The following is a 19717-nucleotide window of genomic DNA, read 5'->3' on the forward strand; positions in this document are numbered from 1 at the left end:
CACCTCCGCAGGAAGCTCCGCAGTGCCACCATCCGGCCACTGCCAGACCTCCTCCCGCAGAGCCTTCCTGCTTCAGCTTGTCTCAACTAAGTGGGGCAAGGCATAGCTCTGGGCTCCGGGAGGGGAACCCTCGGCAAATCGATCTGGGCACGCAAAGAGGCTGCACGCCCCTGCTAAGAGGGGGCTGGAGCTACTGCTGGCATTGCAAAGCGCCCGGGGCGCCAGGGCACCGACCGGGCCCTCTCTTACAAGGTAGCCCTGGTCCTAAAGGCCCACGGAGGCTCCTCCTGACAGATTCAGGACCCCCTTTACGGACAGGTCGACACCCAGGGAGTCAAGAGCTTGGCCCGGTTCTGCAGCTACAGGTAGGAGACTCAGCAGCCAGGCAGTGGAGCTTCAAGGCCAAAGGCCAGAAGTTCCCAAACCAGGGTGGGGCACACACTCTGAAGGGCTGGGGCCAGATGCCTCCCTGATTACAGGGGAGCAGGTGGTTTAGCCCTTGTGCTAAACCATGACACATACAAAAATGATGAAGTCCAGCCAGGCCAAGTGCAGGGTCCTGCCCATGGGTTGTGGCAAGCACCAGAACAGGTTGGATGATGACTGGATTGAGAGCAATCCAGTGGAGAAGAATGTAAGGGTATTGGTGGATAAAGAAACAAATATGAGACAGTAATGTGCACTTGCAGTCCAGAAAGTCATTTGTATCTTGGGCTGCGTCAAGAGAAGTGTGACCAGAAGGTCAAGGGAGGTGATTCTGCTCCTCTCTTCTCTTGAGACCCCACCTGAAGCACTGTGTTCTGCTCTGAGCCCTGCAGCATAAGAACATGGACCTGCTTGAATGGGTCCAGAGGAGAGCTAGACCAGAGAGCTACAATCTCTCTCCAGTGAGGAAAGGCTGAGAGTTAGGGCTGTTCAGCCTGGAAAGGAGAAAGTGCGGGGGAGACCTTATAATAGCCTTCTAGCGCTTAAAGGAGGCCCACAAGAGAACAGGAGAGGGCAAGTAGAGATAGAACAAGGGGTCATGGCTTTAAACTGAAAGATAGTCGAAGCAAGAAATAAATTCTTCCCTGCAAGAGTGGTGAAACAGTGCAACACGTTGCCCAGAGAAGTTGTGGATGCCCCGTCTCCTCTTGGAAATGTTCAGTGGCAGCTTGTATGGGGATTTAAGCAACCTGGTCTGGTGAGGGGTGCCCCTGACCATGGCAGGGAGGCTGAAATTACATAATATCTTCAAGGTCTCTTCTAACCTCAACCACTCTATGGCTATGTGACTAATATATGTAAGCCATGTACACAATTTTATTATGATTTTCTTTAGCCTCTTGTTTATTAGTAGCATTTATTTTGCAAGTGTGGAGAGGATGGACACAATGCCTCCATAACCCCTCCTGTGACTGGCACTGCTGCCCCCACAGCATCCTGAAGCTGACCTTTGCCTTTGCACAAAAGGCTACGGGTGACACCACACCCGTGCTTGTAAATGAAGTGTCTGGAGTTGAAGTAACCATTACCACAGCCATGTACACACCCACGACTTTCCTCTGACTCTACACCTCGGGCCTGTGCGTAATCCCTCAACACCAGCACTGCTCTCCTCTCCAGTGACACAAGGTTCCCTGCGTTAACTCTCCCTTCCCTGACAGAACTGCTGCCAAGCGGCTTTGAACACTCCTCCAGAGACAACTATGTCCAAGGACATGTGCTGTACATGACTGTCCCAATGGGATAAGACACTACTTCACCCCTGGGACTTCCAGATCGTCCACTCGATGCGGAGCGGTGAGCATCCCGCCTCACCACTACACCGCCCTTTCCCGCGCCACCAGCCGCGGAGTGAGGGCAGGCACCTCCCCCCCACCACCGCGCATGCCGCGGGCTCTGCACCTGCGCGCTGGCTGGGGAAGGCGGAGCTGGGCGCTCGGCTGCGCATGTGCGGAAGGTGACCGCAGGAGCTGGCGCGCAGACGGTTTGGGTGCGGGCTGCTGGGGTGAGCTGCTGCGGGGAGCCGGTATCTGGTCCTTAGACTGGAGAGAGGAAGGGAGAGAAATGAGTGGCTCCTGCTACGTTCCGGTTTGGAATCGGTGCAGGACTGCGCGCGGGGGTGAGGGACCTGATCCCCCGGCTGCCTGCCAGCCGAGATTCCAGCTGCCCCTGGGGCCCCGGGTCGCCTTCAGCCTCACAGACGCATGGCTGAAGGACCCCTAGCTCCGGATTCGTGGAGCGGGACCCCCCTCCAGGGGCTAGTCTTTCCAGTTCTGTCGGCTTTCACTCTAAAGTGTAGAAAGACATGTCAAGCGTAGGTATTTTAGCACCAATACACTGAAAGAACTCCTCCGAAGTCATCACATCCAGCCATGAAATCTAGTTTTGTGCGTTTGGTATCCTTACCTAGACTCAGTTGGAAAATGAGTGCTTTCTGTCTCTCCTGGTCTGGATGGAGTCCCTACTCCAACCTTTGTTAAACCTACTGCGGAAAGGAACATCCTGAACTCAAGTTTTGGCTGATGCTACTCTGTGTCAGCATTGCCTTTTAATCTAAATTTAATTGTTTTGTGAACGTGTTACTCTGAGCTTCTTCCTCTTGTGAACTCTTAAGATGGGATCCTAGTGAAGATTAAGACACACGTGGTCAGTATAGAAGTACATTTTTATCCAGTGTTTCGTGTAAGCTGACATGTTCTGAGATATTTGAGAAGGAAACAAGGCTTTTAGATACGCTGTAATCAATAAGCAATTGATGCTTTTCTGCTGGAGTGCAGTTAGGATGAAGTAATTCATGGCTTTGGATGTATTTAGGACACTTAGTCAAGCCCTTATCTCATGTAGGCAGTGGAGTGGAAAAAAAGGTACTTAAATCTTGGCTTTTCAGCCATTTCTGAAACTTTTCCTCTCCTTGTCTTTAGTTCTGGAGGCTGCTGTCTATTTTTTTTTTTTTCTCTTTTTAAAAATCGTTTATATTTGTACCTTATTTTTAGAGAGCAGCCTTAACCTGCCAATGTATTTTTTGGTATCTTCATTTCGTTTTGAATACTTGGGTAGACAGTGTGGACAGGTGGGCAGACCTGCTAAAGCTGATCTTGCTGATGTGATAATATGGACCAAGGCTATTTGTAGGGTTGTCTGGGAAATATTTTGCCTGATGCATATGATTATGCTTTAATAGCTACACTACTTTGATCTCTCACCCTTACTGTGTAATTGATTTTTTTTTCAGGTGCTTCACCATTATGGTTTCCTGATATCTAACTATTGTCCCTGTTAGGTGTGCTATAATTGCTTACAAATTTGTGTAATTTGGCGTGTTAATATACTGACATTGCTTCTATTCTTTCTTTTATCCTTTTTCCTTATTAATTCAACTTGTTTTTCTATTGATGATTCTACAATCCAAATTTATACTTCAGAAAATTAGCTGTGTTTCAGAACTTTCTTTTTGGGTGACAAGTCATGTTACATTTGACAAAGTCAGAATCCAGCTCGTGAGGTTACATCAGCTTTCTCTCTGCTGGTGGTCCTTATCACTCCAGACAGATGTGTCACCTTTCCATCAGTTTTAGAAGCTGCAGACAAAGTAGTTACCTTTGACTGAAGTGTTTTTCTGTGTTCTGTCACTATATACAGCCTTTTCAGTGTTTGGACAATGGAGACCCTCAATCTTCTTTGACTAGTCCTGGTGTAAAGGTAAACTACTTAATGTTAGAACTTCCTGTAGCTAGTTTGGGCTCCTACTATTTTTTAAGGGGATTATCATTCTTCAGCATCAGCTAGATTTTCTTCATATGCCTCCGCTGCTTTTAAACTAAACGTAGCTGTTAACATGTGAAGAACTGTTGTCATCCTCTTTCCTTAGTGCCCTACCTCTGCCCTGTTATTTCTAAATCCTGATTTATTTGCTGTCCAGGGAGGAGATGACCTGTGACTAAGCTACTTCCCTAATTTTATTCCCTTGATACTTTTAAATGCTTATAAAACCAGAACTAAACATGTATTTCTTAAGGTAACTAAACTGTGATTATTAGTTACATTGAGTTGCATGCTTTTCCTTTTTTATTCTCTCTGGTGTGAAAATGTCCATGCAGTGCCTTACAAAGTGTCATATGATGAAATCTGTTAAGTGTTATGATACCATTTATCCTGAGCTAGAATGTCTGTTTAGATTATATGTCAATTCACGTTCCTTTTCCTGCTTTATGGATGTGACAGCAGTTGATAATTAAAACTTTTTTATTTTCCAGATAGTTTTATTTTTTATCTCTACACCTCAAATGGGACATGCATGTTTAGGTGACTAACTGCAGGAACATCAAAATGCCTAATCTTGAACATCCAGCATACCCAGCAGCTAAGCTGCTTCAGTTGGAAAGTTCGGTGCCTTGTCGAGAATCTCAAGTGTCCTTGTTGCTGTCCATATTTGGAGAGGTAATGCTTTTTATGTTGTGTGTTTGGCCAGAATAAAGATGTTCTGCCACTGAGGGAGAGGACAGAAATTTAAGGGCAGTTTTGTGATGGCACACAAGTGGGAGAGAGAGGGATTAAGAGTATCAGTCATTCAGTGGTCAGACCAGCCTAACCCTTGGCATTGTAAAAGGTGTTTGTCTAATTTATTTTATATTAATAAAGTCAATTTGAACAATTCTTAGAACTGAGAAAAACAGAAAAATAAATACCTGTTCAGAATGAAATAAACCAAACAAGTTTATTTTTTCCATTTATCTTAAAGAAAATAGTCCATGAAACATACAGCATCAGTACCATTAAGTAAACAGAGATATTAGGTCAAATACTGCCTTGTGAAAAAAGAGCAGGATCTTTGACCATCTCCTCCACCAAACCATTTAATTCTTTTTTCTTTGGTGCTAGTGGAAAGAGCAGCTTGTAGTGTTTGCAGAGGTTAGGATGATGTAAGGCTTGCAATTCATGCTTGCCAAGATTTTGTTTCAGTTAATTAACTAAATTGATGTAGGAGCCCACTGCTTTTTTTTTTTTTATTTTGGTGTGTGTTTTTGTTGCTTGTTTGTAGGGTCGTTTGTTTGGGTTTTTTGCTTGTTTTCCCATGAAAAATACACCATCATGTTATAGCAGTTTCACTCATAGCATTATGGGATCCTCAGTTCTTGGGACTTTTCCTTGCAGCATTTCAGTGAAGGTGAAACATAAAACTTGATCACACTCTGTGATGGTTTGGGCTCTTACCCGCCCCCCCCCCCCCACTTTGTAGGTACCCAGCTAACTCAGACGGACCCTGGGAATATAGATGAAGCAATTTATTTACAGCTAGCAGAATTTACAAGCAGCTATTTACAATATATACAGTTATATACAATTACATACAGAAATATACAAAGGATAAACAATACAAAAGCACAACTCCCCTCCCAGAAACCTGAGTCCCCAGGAGGGGCTTTCAAACCACCCCAACACCTCCCCTTGCCCTCTCAACCTTAGCCCAGTTCTCAGGAAGAAGAGAGGTGCGGCCAAGAGGTTAGGGAGCGAGGTTAGTAGGAGCAAGGTTAATGAGATGTGACTAGGTCTGAAGGCAAAGGCAGAAGAGAGAGACAAAATGGAGAAAGTTTACTACTTCTTCCCAGAGTTCTCAGCATGACTGTGAGAGAAGGAGACACAATTGTTTTTCATTTCACTGCCTGTTATCTAGTTCTTTTACCAAAACATTCTAGCTTGCTTCAAACTAGCACACACTCTAATAATTGACATATTTCATTTTTAATGCCTCAATTTATAAGGTAACTTTTCTTTTGGAGGGGAACTTCACTGATAAGTCTTTTATCTGTCAAATGGAAAAGAAGAACTGAATCAGCAACAACTTTGGTTTTGTATTTTTTTTATTCTTAGCGTGAGCAGTTTAGTTTTCCATCCATCTTCATCTATGGACATAGAGCTAGTGGAAAGACCTATGTGATGCGCACTCTTCTAAATACCTTAGAGGTAAGAATATTCACAGTGAATATCAAATTTAAAATTTGTTTGTAACAGGTAGTCCAGCTAACTTAGCTTCTGCTTTCTCAAAATGGTTTATTTCCTAATCAGTTTAAGTCTTCTTGATTCTTCTTGCCTGCTTACTGTAATGAATGCATTTCTCTTACCACAACTGCACTTAGAATAAAGTTTATCTTTCTTCATTTTGCAGTATATAATATTTTGACCAGGTGCATAAGTAATAAATCCTTTTTGGCAAGGGTGTTTTTGTTTGTTTCCTTGTCTATTCTCTTGGCAGGTTGTGTTTTTTTTCAATGTCTCATTTGGAAGGGAAAACTACCTGAGTATTAACACTGAGGGCCAAATAGAGTTATATCTTTTTTTTTTTATCCCCTTCAGCTTCCTCATGTGTTTGTGAACTGTGTGGAATACTTTACTTCACGACTTCTTTTAGAAGAAATTCTCATCCAACTGCAGAGGTATTCTGAGGCAGAACAAACTTCTCATGTGCCTTGCGATACCTTAAATGATTTTGTACGTCTGTTTAAACAAGCTGTTACAAGTGGAGAGCTTCAATATCAAACGTTGTACATTGTAAGTAATTTCATTGTAGTGTCCAGTTTCATTTCGGTTAAGAGGGTTTGAGTAATTCTTATCAATAATTTGTTTGTGTGTTGTAGGTAAGTTTTAACAGAATTTCCACGTGGACTTAGTTCAAAATGTGTTGATACTGTTTAGGTTTTTTTCTATTGGGTTACTGGCTTCAGGTAAGGTTCTGTATTTTCCATGGGTTTAGAACACTTTATCCACAAAACCTGCATACCGTAACTAATAATGGATATGAATTGTATTTCAAAGTTAAGTTAGGTATGCAATAATGTTAAAAATATAGAGTCTGTGTTTGCTTGTCTTGTTTTCTTGTGAAGATAGCTTCAGAAATGAGATAGCAAAATTGGGAAGCAGAACAGACTTGAATTGTGGAGCATGCAAATGACAAGAACTGTTAGGCTAGAGCAGATTCAAGTTAAAAGTTACATGAAGGAACTAAAATGAATAATTTCATCTGTAGTAGTGCTTTTTTGATTGTATATCTTCAGCTGCATCTGTTACCTTCAGAGACGGCTGTGCTTTTAAAATTTAAATGGAAAAAAGACAGCAATGAAAAATTTGATGATATACTCAGCTGGAAGAAACAGGCAGACCACAGGAAAAATAATCAGGGTTTAGATCACAGGAATAATTCATCTAGTATTTACTAGAATGCTAGGTTTTGGGTTTATATGGTTACCTTTTTTTTTTCTGTGATAATTAACCTACTTTAAGGAGTAAAAATTTGCAGACATCTGTAACAGTATTTATCATAATGAGAGATGAATATAGGAACAGATTTCAGGCATACAGGTGCTCAGAAGAAAGGACATGGGCTCCTCAAAACTACTTTGTTGAACAAAATCTATTATCTTGAGAATACAAATGCCATAGCATGAGCAATTTGTAAGTATGTAGACACTTTGGACATTCAAAAGACAACAGGACTTAAGGGGACTTTAAAAGAGGCCAAATTGATTCTTTAAGAAAACACAGAAGCAGTGCAAGAATGAAAGCTTAATAGTCCTGAGTAATCATTGAGCATACAGCAATCAGTTGGTATAATGCTTTGGCTTTTTCCCCAATCAAACAAGAAGCTGTTAATTGAAGTGAGCAGTCTTCATTCTGTTTCACAGGTTTTCACGGAGTTTTATTTAGTTAACTACTACTTAACCACTGAGTTAAATAACTTCATACTGTATTTAGTGGAAACAGTGCAATCTCATAGTTGCATACAGCTGGCAAGGGTAATAAATTTGACATCCTTGAAAAATTGAATGAATTAAAAATACCAGTACTTAAAATGGATACAAAGTTATACATAGATAATTAATTTTAGTTTGCTGTCAGAAACGTGCTGTTGGAATCCTTCAGCAATTCCACAAGAACAAAAATTAGCACTAAAATGCTGTATACATTAGATTTTTATTTTCAGATTAATATTTTCATTTAAAAACTGTTCTGCATCAACAAAAAATGCTTCATGTATTACATGAAGATTAGATTTGCTCAGAAAATTAGAAAGTTTTATAGAAAGCAAACCACTAAATGCCTGGTAAGGTTCTGTTGTGTCATGTAAATAGTTGCCCAGTCAGAAGAATTAAGTATTATAAGTATATAATCAGTATTTCAGTTCCGTATGGGATCACACAAAAATGGAGGAAATCAATTAATATGTACTAACCTGTGTAGTGGTTTGTTGTAGAGTGGTTTAAACTGAGACTGATGGAAGACCAGTGTGCTGGTAACATGCATTGTCAGTGCTAATTGATTCTGTTTCATGTCAGTAGTAAATAATGTAAAATTTCAGCCTAATTGACTTGAAGCAAATTAAGATGAATGTTTACTTTCAAGCAGAGGATTCTAAATGTTACTCTTAACCCAGGCATGGGTGATGAATGCTTCTGATTACTTGTGATAAATTAATTTATTCATTCTAATTACTTGAAAAATTGGAACAGATACAACTTGTACTGATTTGCAAAGTTAGCAAACTGATAGGTGCAAAGTTTAGCACTTTACAGAAGTAACAAGCTGCTGTTTTTACAGTTCTAAAATGTATCTTTAAAAAGCAGAAATGTGACAAATTTATATTAAAGCTAAAGAACGGATTTATAGGCCTGTAGGTAGGCTGCTTCTGTGAACCGCTTGGCATACTCCACAAGCTAGGGTCACAATTTGTTTCTCACTTAACTAAGAAATAAGATGTACTTATGTCAAGATCTTGTTTAGTAGCTGCATGTCACCAGGTCCAATAAGCAGTATTCTATTAGTAAAATATCTAGCTTCTGGTCAATAATGTAATGCAGCCTTCATCCCTGAAGTTGTTTATCCTATGAATCAAATGCCAATATAAATTAATCTATTTTATTGTAGTTTTACATAAATTCCCAAGAAGTGTGAGCTAGTATTGCAGAGATAAGCTGTGCTTTCAGGATTTTTTTGTATGGTGTGCTTCTGAAATAGCTCTCATAAAATGTTTCTTGATTTTATTTTCTTTTGGTCACAGGATATCCATGTATGTTTTCATGCTCCTATTTTTTTTCCTCTAGACTCCAAAATATTGTAGTTGTTTCAAGTGTTTCCACTTTACTTCTATGTGTGTTACATATTTCTTGTACTATGACAGGTTTGCATGCAGTACAATAAATTCTTTAAACTTCTTGGGTGCAAACTAGGACAAGAAAATTCTATCTGAAAATTCAGTTGTGTGAATTCCAGATATGTCTCCTACCATTAGCATGTTCATATAGTGCTACAGTACCATGTAGGTTTCTAATCTAAGAAGAAATTTAGACAAAAATTGAGGCTTCAGTGGTTGTTAATGATATCATGGCTTTGGCAGTTATAACCAGTATGTTTAGGGTTTAATTCTTAGTGCCGTAAGATGTGAGAATGTTGCTTGTCTGGGGGTATTTCTTAAGTTCTCTTTTTTCAGGTGTTGAACTGCTAGGGCTCCCAGGAAGCACACCTGAAGTGATTCTCTCTCCAGTGTTGCTTCTTTAAGGCATCTTGATATTTCAGTGGTTTCTGCTGTCCAAGCCCCATTAGGGAAATAAATTTCCATCAGCTAAGAATGAGTTCTAAGTCTATGTCAGAATGGAAGGTGCAGTTGTCTATATAATAAGAGCATTGCTTTGTTAAAAGGTGCTGGATAGAGCAGAGCAGCTGAGGGAAATGGAAGCAAACATTCTGCCAGCATTTCTCAGGCTTCAGGAATTGGTAAGTGTGTGGAAAGAAATTAATATGCATAATGGCAATAACTAAACACGCGATTTTTCCACTTAGGCTCACTGATAAAGAGAAGTGATTCTTTCAATTTAAAAAGCTGCAAAATTAATCCTCCCCCACTCAGTCAACTGGCAGGGGAGAATTTAAACATTGACTTTTTTTTTCCTTTGATTCATAGGGTTTTTTTAAAAATTCTGTTCAATAGTATCTTGGTTTACGATACCATAGGTATTGGAAATAGCAGATTCTCAGGAGACCAGTGTCTGATGGTCTTTTCTAGAACGTGTTTGGTTTTAAGATCAATATGCCAGGTTTCTGCTTTTCATTTGAAGTTTTGTAATGATTGCAGGGAAAAATACTGGGCAGGCTATAAGGAGAATAAATAGCTTGGTTTCAGAAGGCATCAAGCATACTTGACTTTTTGACTCTTCCTATTTCTTCTGAGAGTCTGGGTTTAATTATATGTGGAATCTATTTGGTATTGTTTAATACCATAGCTCTGCAACCCCACAAAGCTTACATGTCAGTGAATTGGCAAGGGATGCATAGAAATCTCATGTAATTACAAAAATCTGCAAATTTATCAGCTGCTTGGTTAGGCCAGCTGAAGCTTTATCACTATGCTAGTAATTTGTATTGAACTGTGAATGTGGTGATTTTTGTGGAACAGAAGTGTCACAGTGATAATTTTTCTCATTGATACTGTAATATGCAGTGTTGTTTTTCCTTCTCTTTTTCTTGCTGTGCAGACTGACAGAAACGTGACCGTTGTCCTGCTCAGTGAAATAGTTTGGGAACTGTTCCGCCCAAACACTGGATGCTTTGAGCCAGTCACCTTGTATTTTCCTGACTACAGCATTGGTACAGTCACTCTTTAATCTGTTTTTCAAGGATTGAGTAATACTTTGTCCAAAATCAACCAAATGTGTACCTTTTACAGAATCCGGGATACCTAACAGTTTCTGGACTGTGGAGGTCTATATTCACAAAACCTCTAAAAGACTTCCTTTTGCCAAAACATCTCAAAGTAACATTGTAGATCCATGATGTTGGTTGCTGCTTCTAATCACTGTAGCTTCTGGTGGATAATTCATTCTATTTTAAATTGATGACTATAGTTTAATTTTCCACTTAAATTGTAAAATGTAGTCAGTTTAAGTTAGCTTTGTGTAATCAAAACTTATTTTTATTTAACCAGGACACCTGCAGAAGATCTTGTCTCAGAATCATCCCCCATTGTATTCTGCAGATTTCTATTCTGCGTATATCAATATTCTGCTTGGTGTCTTCTACATGGTCTGTAGGGACCTGAAAGAACTTCAGCATCTGGTGAGATGAGCTCCTTTAGAATAGTGTTGGTTGGTTGGTTTGCCCCCTCCCCCCCAAAATACACTCTGAAGGTCTAGCTTTCTGGTTGAATAAATCTAGAGAAAGACAATCATAGAATGTCTCAGGTTGGAAGAGACCCTTAGAGATCTAGTCCAGCTCCCTTTGCAGTGAGAGGGGGCTTCTAGATAGGTACTCAGAGGCCCATGCAAGGATGGAGCATCTACCACCTCTCTGGCAACCTGTTACAGTGCCTCACCGCCCTCATCCTAAAAAATTCTTACATCTAGTCTAAATCTACTCTCCTAAGAATGTGTTAGCTCAAAAAAGCAGTTTCTATAAAAATCCCTAATGAAGGTTGTGATCGTTTTGGTGGCTACAAAGGGTTTCCATTGCTGTGCAATTTTCTTCAATTAAAGTTGCACTAAGGACATGCCAGACTGCCTGTGGTTCACCCCATCTAGAACTTTGGTTGGTGTGTTTGAGCTCAAGCATTTCCTTGATGTCACAGGGACTGAAAAGACCACACTGCCTATTTTTATCTGCTGGGATAAGGTGATAAAAGTGATGAAAACTAAGTATAGTATTGTGTAGTATGTGTGTGTGTGAAATACCAAAACAATGAACAGATTTTAAATAATTGGACCCTGAATTATTTTTGTGCTTGAAAAGTCCCTTCTATTAAAGGTAATGACAGAATTGAAATTTTTCAGTGACACAGAACGTTTGTATGCTATTATGCGTGGTTATCGATCTATTTTGGAGCTAGGTATATATGTGGCAGTTACTGCATTGAGTTCTGTATACTAGCGTGGTGATGCAGTAAGGTGTGGTGGGACAATAGGAGAAGAAAGCCATAAAGGTTGCTGTTCTACAAAATTTTGTGTAGTACTGGTTTTGGAAAGAATCTAGGTTGCAACCCTGTCAAAAATCTCTAAGGGTAAAAGGAGTTCATTTGAATATGGAGTGTGTTATCAAGGTTTGGGATTTGGGTTTCTTTCCTTTTTTTTTCCCTCCTCTTTTTTAATAATTTCTGTTTGTATAAGTATGTGCCCTGTTTTTTTAAACCTACTGGACTGCTCCTGGGATGAAAAGTTTTATCTGAAAATAGAGGAAAAAAAGTTAACAAGAACATACTTATGGTGTTTAGAATGTTTAATTACAATGTTACTTGGAAAAAAAAAAGAGGATCCCCTGTGTACAGTAAACAGATTTTGCTGAAATCAAAACCAGGTAACCTTTGGTAGATTATTTCTATCTTAATCTGCAGAAATGTGACAGGTTACAACATAATATTTGGAAGTTGGTGGCATAACTGTTGACCAAACAAGAATTCATTGTGTTTTTAAAGTAACAAATTATGTTGCCTGATAGCTTCTGTAGCTTATCCAAAGGTATTTACTTGCTAATGTCTTGTAGATTCTGTCGCTCATCCAAAGACAGTTACTTGCTAATATCTTGTACTTTTTATTTTCTGCAGGCAGCACTCAATTTTTCAAAATACTGTGAACCCGTGGTCAGAGGAGAAGGTGAGCTGCTGTGAAATTTGAGCAGATGTATGAGAGTGCAGGTGTGCGCGACTTTGCTTTGATCTTCGTTTTGTGACTATTTCTTTGGTCAGAACAGCATTGGTTATTCCAGTTGCACCCAGTAGGCAGCATTTGCAGCAGAAGCAGTAGATTACTTTTGTTGGTAGTGTTCTGTGGAAGACAGATGGGAATAGCATGAAAACTTGCTTCCCTTCTCCTTGCTCAACCCCTAGATGTTCTGCAAAACAGTGAGAGAAACAATTTCTCTGTCAAGGCTAGGAGGAGAGAATGAAAGTGCAGGTTCTGCTAAACTGTCAGAGAGTGTCTTTAAATAAACTGCAGAGAAATGGCCTCAGTGGCAGCGTGTACCTGCAAGCGTGTGATGATGCAGCATCATCAATACAGCATTTTGAAGTCAGAGTATTAGACTTAGGATGTGATGTCTGTGGCTGTTTCAGTGTCAGGGTTTTAGTGTTGTAGGAATTAAATGTTTAACAGCTGAATTCTGGCTTGGTGCAGCAAATGAACGTGACACCCGCAAACTGTGGAAAAACATTGAGCCTCATTTGAAGAAGGCAATGCAGACTGTTTATCTCCGGGAAATATCCAGGTAATCTGGGTGGGAGAGCAGGGGATATTTTGTTGATGTTGGTGTTTTTAGCAAGCTTCCTGCCTGAATGTTTACTCTCTCTCTTGTGTTTCTTGGCTTGGTTTTCTTATTTGGCTAGATAGAGTCTTTTTTCTTTAATATGCATTTCTTTATTGCCTTATGGTGTAAGAAATAGGATACCACAGTGTATAGGGTTAACACTCCTGGGGGAGTAACCCTCAACCTGACCCTAGGGGTCTTGGCCCCTCCCCAGGGGTGGGCCACCCTCCAGGTGATGGTTAGCCCACTCCCCCCACTTCCTGTGGTATAAAAGAGACAGGAGCTCCCTGTCTCTTTCTCTTTTCCCTTCGCTACCTCTTGACACACACACACTCACACTGCATACCAGCACACCACGTGGCAGCCACGAGGCAGAGACACCATCACACTACTCGGGTTGCATCCATCCCTTTTTTGTATTTTTGCTGTTTTCCCTTCCTTATCTTTTGTAAACTCCCCTACCTCCAATAGCTTTTCTAAGTTATTGTTAAACTTTTCCTTTTTTTTTACTTCCAAATCGAGTGAGATTGATTTATTGGGGTGTGCTTATCTCTTTTCTCTCTCCCTATCTTTGGGAAAAGGAGGGGGAAGAGGGGAGGGCACTCTATAAATTCTATAAATTGTCATTGGGTCTATTAAATTTATTAGAGTCTCTGGGAACCTGCATTTTAACCCAAGACACACAGGAAGACATTTTAAAGCAAAACATTACTTGTAGCATATGAAACATTTAGCAAGTAAATCAGTGGCTGTAGGTTGTCTTCTCTTTTTCACTGATGCTCATGCAGACGGATCCATTCTCTGTCACGTACTAAACAGCCAAGCATGAGAATCCTTCACCAGAATATATGGGCAGAGCTTCAAACATGCTTGTAAAGTTAACTTGGCAGATTCTCTCTGTGCTAGGGATGCATGCAAGCTTCAAAATCATTATGAGACTTTACAGATCCTGAAAATTAAAAACTGGTATCCCGCTAATGGGTTGTTTTTGTCGGTATGGTTTTAATTCCTGGTTTATTGCCTAAGTTGCCAGACTGCTAAAAAATATAGAGTGATGGTAATCACCTCAGATTTAGTGTCTTCTCCATATTAAAGATGAGTGATTCTGATGGTGCACCATGTAAAAAGAGATAATTCATCAGTGTTTGATTTCTTCATCTTGATGCAAATATAATGATTTCTTTCATTTGAATGTCATTGAGGCCATGAAGTATTCTAGTAACTGAACCTGGGTGTGTAGAAGTCTTTGCAGATGTTCTCATTAGCTTAAACAGTTGTTAAGCAGAAAAAGAAATAAAAAATATCAGTGTTTAATACTTTTTATCCAGTTCTGCATCGTTCTTAAAATTCAGAAACCATAGATGTTAGATAACAGTAGTTAAAGGAAACAATTTGATATTTTATGATTACCTTGGACTCACTTTTACACTTCAATGTAACATTTTCTGCCTTTTTTTTAAATCCTTACGGTGTGTACATTGCTGAAAATTACATGCAAGATAGTAAAACTTGGTATTTTTAATTGTTCTCTTAATAACTGTATTAGTTGTTCTCTTACTAACTGTATTTCATTTTTAATTGTTCTCTTACTAACTGTATTTCATGATTCTGTAGCCAGAATCATGAAATTAACATATACATGTACGAAGTAATTTTCTCTGTAAGACTAACAGATACTTCATCTTGATATATTTGCATGATCTGTCTTTTAGCTCACAGTGGGAGCGCTTACAGTGTGATGATGGAGAACCTGGGCAGCTGAAAGGTATCAAATACAGTAACTCCACAGGGGCTTGTCGTTTGAAATGTGTGCTGTTTCACACAGGCTTGGTTGTGGTTATCTAAAAACATGTGAGTAGGAATATATAGATAAGGTTACCTGTTAACTTTCAGTTACAGCTCAGGGTAATCACATTTCTTCAGAAGGTGTTCTACAAAGGACTGTGACTACTTTTTCCCCCTAGTGTATATCCTGAGAGTAGTCTTTCCTAAGGTCCTTCATAGGTAAAAGCAGATTTCTTTCAATCAGTATTTCTTGCGTAAGAATGGATGAGGAAGGGATGATCCCCAATAGACAAAGCTCTGTGTGCCAACTGGCAGAATCGGCCCAGGGAGAGATGGCAGGCAATTGTGTAGCCGTTTCATTACACTGAATTAGCACATCCGTGAACAAAAGAGCTGTCCTGTATCCTGATTTCTTGGCAAACAGAAATGTCATAATCATGCAAATTCTTTCTGCTTTTTCCTTGGAGAGTATGATTTTGTTGATTTTATACTTCAGACAGGCTTGAAAGTCAAATCTCAATATGTTGGTCAGCCCTCGTTTACCATTTGGAAAGGAAGGCTGAAACATTTTCTTGGTGATGTCGCTTAGGCATAATCTTTTGGAAGCACCTTTTCCATATTATTTATCATAAGTAATTTCCTTAGTAAATAAAACAGCCACTTGTTTTAAAATTATCTAAAGATAATTGCAATCATTACACTCTTTCCTGTGTTTCCTGTATGATCATTAACTTTTCAACATGGTTGACTAAAAGAGTTTCATTCTTATTAAACTCCCCTTCCATGCCCACATAATCATGATGTACTTCAGCACTTGACAGCCCTTGAAAAGGAGACTTTATTTAGGATGTTCTTTCTAGGATTTTTAGCTTTATTTACTAGGAAAAACTGTTTGTTGGTAAACAACATTTGATAATAATCCACTTAGAAAGCAATTATAATAAATTCTACTGTGGATGTAAATAAATAATTCGGTGCATGACGCAATAATGGCAGACCATAATAGCGGACCAGAAACAGATATTTCTGCCTTAAACTAAATTGCTTATATGTAAGAGTTCATTTGGTATTGCATTTGTAATTAATGTGTTATACAAAGCAATCAGTTTATTGTAAGTGAAAACAAAACTGCTGTCCATTTGTACTTACATGAGAGGGAGTTCATGCTAGCTGTTGTCCTGGATGGATGTTTCTCATCACACTGAGGACTCCGAGCCTTAACTTTTAAACGTATTTAATTCTTTGATCTTTACTTGCTGATATTTGGAGATAAAGGTGGGACTGCTTCACAGAACAAACTGTTGAAGTGAAAACCTGAAGCAAAGGAAGGCAAAAGAAAGACCTTTTAGAGGTCTCCATAGTTACACAATGAAGTAAGGTTATTTGATCATCCTGTTCATATGAGTAGTATGTGCAGCTTTCTCTGCCATGCCAACCCCATTCCTGGCTGAGCTGTCTGGCAAAGTCTGGAGCAGCCTGAAGATTTGATCTTGGAAAAAAACTTTGCCATTGTATTTAAATGCATCTCTTAATCTGTGCCATTTGCCAGAAAAAACTACCTTAACTAAAAGTAGCCTGGCTTCTTTTTTTTTTGTGGGAAATCATACCTTAGTGATTTGTGAATCTCTAATGTTTCAAGTACACTTTCTGAAATGAGTCCACAAAAAAATCAGAAGATTTTGTTTAGCTTCATTCTTTTCCTTGTTCATTCACTGTTTTTTGCATCTGCTAACAAGGTTACAGAAGTAGAGCATGAGAGGAGGAAAAGAATGCAGGCAAGTCTAGTTTGAAATCTGTTAGATGTTCGCAGTGGGGCTTGTTAACTCCTGTACTGTTTGTTTCTTTTTTAGGACTTTCTGCACATACACATGTGGAACTTCCTTATTACTCCAAATTTCTTCTCATAGCTGCTTACCTTGCCTCCTACAATCCTGTTAGGACAGATAAGAGGTTCTTCACTAAGGTAATGAACTTTCTTTTTTTTTTTTTTTCTTAGCGTGGTTTACTGGATTGCTGCATACTGAGTTTCCAATTTTTAAAACTCTTTAACCACTCATTTTCAGCTATGTTTCTGCCTGATTCTTTTATTTGGACATGATCCCTTAGTCATCATTAATGTCTGATAAACCCAGTGTCCTCTTCATATCCATACCTTTGTAACACGTTTGTAGCGCAAGCAGTGATTTGGTTTTATGAGTTGATGTAGATCTGCGTTGTAAAGATTTTTGTGGAGTGCCTGCAGCTTCGTTAGATAAGAGCTACACTTAATATTTCTGCATTAAGAGAAGAACCACACCTCCTTCAGCCTTTAGTGAGGTAAAATGACAGTGCATTACTGTATGGTGTTCACATGTCTGTGTCTGATGTTCATGGTAGGTATGAACAACTGAAGGAAACAAGAATGAGACAGTTTTTTTTAATATGCCTGTTTTGTTCTTCTTTTTTGAAAAATAAAGTTGTAGATGCATGTTTTGAGAAGTTATTGCAGCCTCCAGTGATGACACGTTGGTATGTTTTTAGCTTAAACATGCATTTCATGTTTCTGATGTGATCTTACATTGGAAACTGTAGGTGTTTCACTCTCTTATTTAGTCCTTTCCTGAGAGGAGTGGAGAATTAATTGTTATGAGTACAGGTTGACAAGGGTTTTTTTATCTGCAACTTTTGCTCTTTTCCCTTGGCCAAAGCAACTTCTTTGTAAGAGTTTTATTTGCTACAGAACTGTTTTTTCCCACATTTTTCCATTATTAGTCTTGGACCTCAAAGGAAAGCTTGCAAGACTCAAATAAGTAAACCATGTTATGAAAAAATGCTGCTACTAATACAATACATGATTACCTTAGCTTAGCTTGTTTACAGAAGGACAGTGAAATGCATGGGGGAAAAAAAAATAGCATGAACCAGAAAACCCAAAGCAGCAGCTAGCCAACTCCCACCAGTTCTGCCACCATGCCTTCAGAGAGCTGCTCCACCCAAGAACCTGGAAGCCAGAAGCAGCAACTTGGACAGGAAGCCTTCTATGTTACAATCTGAGCTTCCAGCCCCACAGTACTTTTCTTCAGTTAGCACTTTCACTTTTTGATGCTGGCATGACTGCAGCATGGTAGGAGTAACAGCAGGAGGTTCAACTCAATCCATGACAAGCAGATAAAGGTGAAAATTCAAATGGCTTTTGTTCATGGATACATCTTAAAATTAAGTAGCTATCATTTCAGCTTCTCTTGAAGGAAATGAAATGTCTCTCTTCTTCATTAGATGATTGAGGGGAGTAGAAAGATTGTGGCATGAAGTAAAAGCAAGATTTTTATTGCTCCTTTGCATCAGCCCTGGTTAGATCAGGAAAAAAAAACAATTATGCCTGTCACCAGAAAATGTTAGTGTGTTGTTTTCTGACTTTGCGCCATTCGGGACACAATGAAACAAGAAGTAAGGCAAGTGTAATTTTAGGGCTTCTGATGAGAAGGATTGCTAATAGCATCAGAAACAAATACTGGAGGTGTAGTGAAGAAGCAGATCCAGAATAGTACACTGTTGTACATAGTGCACAAGTCTTTGACTGTTTTGATTCATCTTCGCTATGGAAGGAGCAGAAAATAATTTACTCTTGTATTTGCTCTTGTCTTTTGTATACAGCATCATGGGAAAATTAGAAAGACTAATTTTATGAAGAAACATGAAAAGGTATGTATTTCACCTTTCCAAGCTAAGCCTGACTAGAAGTATTTTTCTTTCTACTGTACTGATGGTTTGTATTTTATTTTATCTCACTGTTCACTACAGAAACAACAGAATTGCTTAAACAATTAAGTTTCATATGCAACAGAATTAAAGTCCCTCTCCAGCTCTCTTAAAGCCCCCGACTGGTACTAAAAGGTTGCTATAAGATCTCCCCAGAGTCTTCTCTACTTCAGGCTGAACCGACCTAACTGTCTCATTCTGTCCTTGTAGGAGAGGCCCTCTGTTCGTTTTTGTGGCCCTCCTCTGGACCCTCTCCAGCAAGTCCATGTCCTGTAAATCAACTCGTAATTTAAGAATTCAAAGTCCTGCTGGATGAGCCAAGCTTGGATTCAGGCATTGATCTGCTGGCTCTTCCTATTTGTTCTCTCCTTACTCCCTGCTGCTGGGAGGGATAGGGTAGAACACTACTTGTACTCTTGATTCCTGTAACCAGTCATCTCAAGGCTCTGAAGTCTTTTTTTGGTGCCCTTGGAATACTACAATAATTTTAAGGAGGTAGAAATACGGTAGTGAGGGTGTTTCCTGTCTAAAACTACATTGATTTATTTCTGATTGCCTGATCAAAAATGTTTTCTTTGGGGCTGGTATCAAATTGGTAACATTTTGATTGTGATATAAATCAAAGGAGAAAATAAAAACTAATAAAATATTAATAAAAAGGCACCAAAAACCTCAGCATTTTATTTCTGCAGAGATAGTTGATTTTTTTTTTTAATTATTTTTTTAATGGTGCTTTTAGAAAGTGAAATTCACAGAAGAGCTGAGGTGAGAAAGTACCTTTGGTTTAGTTCAATCCTCCCCAGCTTAAGCAGGGTCACCTAGAGGAAGTTGCTCAGGACCATGTTCAGTTGAGTGTTGAATATCTCCTCAGGTATGGCCTTGTAGGGTTCAGCTGCTTTCAGAATTAAGCCAGATTCTTTTCATGTGGTTAAAT

At 39.3% G+C, this 19717-nt stretch overlaps 1 protein-coding gene across 4 annotated transcripts in view; it reads left to right on the plus strand.

The window, feature by feature from the left end:
- Nucleotides 1-1862: 1862 nt before the first annotated feature.
- ORC5 (origin recognition complex subunit 5) overlaps nucleotides 1863-19717 on the plus strand; it is a 59592-nt gene continuing 41737 nt past the window's right edge. The window contains exons 1-13 of one of the 4 annotated variants that reach the window (XM_064142516.1): nucleotides 1863-1990; nucleotides 3625-3684; nucleotides 4239-4422; nucleotides 5854-5946; nucleotides 6337-6531; nucleotides 9673-9747; nucleotides 10506-10617; nucleotides 10955-11085; nucleotides 12563-12611; nucleotides 13131-13221; nucleotides 14973-15025; nucleotides 16896-17008; nucleotides 18679-18726. In XM_064142516.1, the coding sequence (XP_063998586.1) occupies nucleotides 4312-4422; nucleotides 5854-5946; nucleotides 6337-6531; nucleotides 9673-9747; nucleotides 10506-10617; nucleotides 10955-11085; nucleotides 12563-12611; nucleotides 13131-13221; nucleotides 14973-15025; nucleotides 16896-17008; nucleotides 18679-18726 (1071 nt within the window). In that variant the 5' untranslated portion in view covers nucleotides 1863-1990; nucleotides 3625-3684; nucleotides 4239-4311. The remainder of the gene's footprint in view (nucleotides 1991-3624; nucleotides 3685-4238; nucleotides 4423-5853; nucleotides 5947-6336; nucleotides 6532-9672; nucleotides 9748-10505; nucleotides 10618-10954; nucleotides 11086-12562; nucleotides 12612-13130; nucleotides 13222-14972; nucleotides 15026-16895; nucleotides 17009-18678; nucleotides 18727-19717) is intronic. The other 3 variants (XM_064142517.1, XM_064142515.1, XM_064142514.1) reach the window with 3 other exon arrangements.

The sequence above is a fragment of the Pogoniulus pusillus genome, chromosome 4 (assembly GCF_015220805.1).
Source record: "Pogoniulus pusillus isolate bPogPus1 chromosome 4, bPogPus1.pri, whole genome shotgun sequence".
NCBI classification, from domain to species: Eukaryota; Metazoa; Chordata; class Aves; order Piciformes; family Lybiidae; genus Pogoniulus; species Pogoniulus pusillus.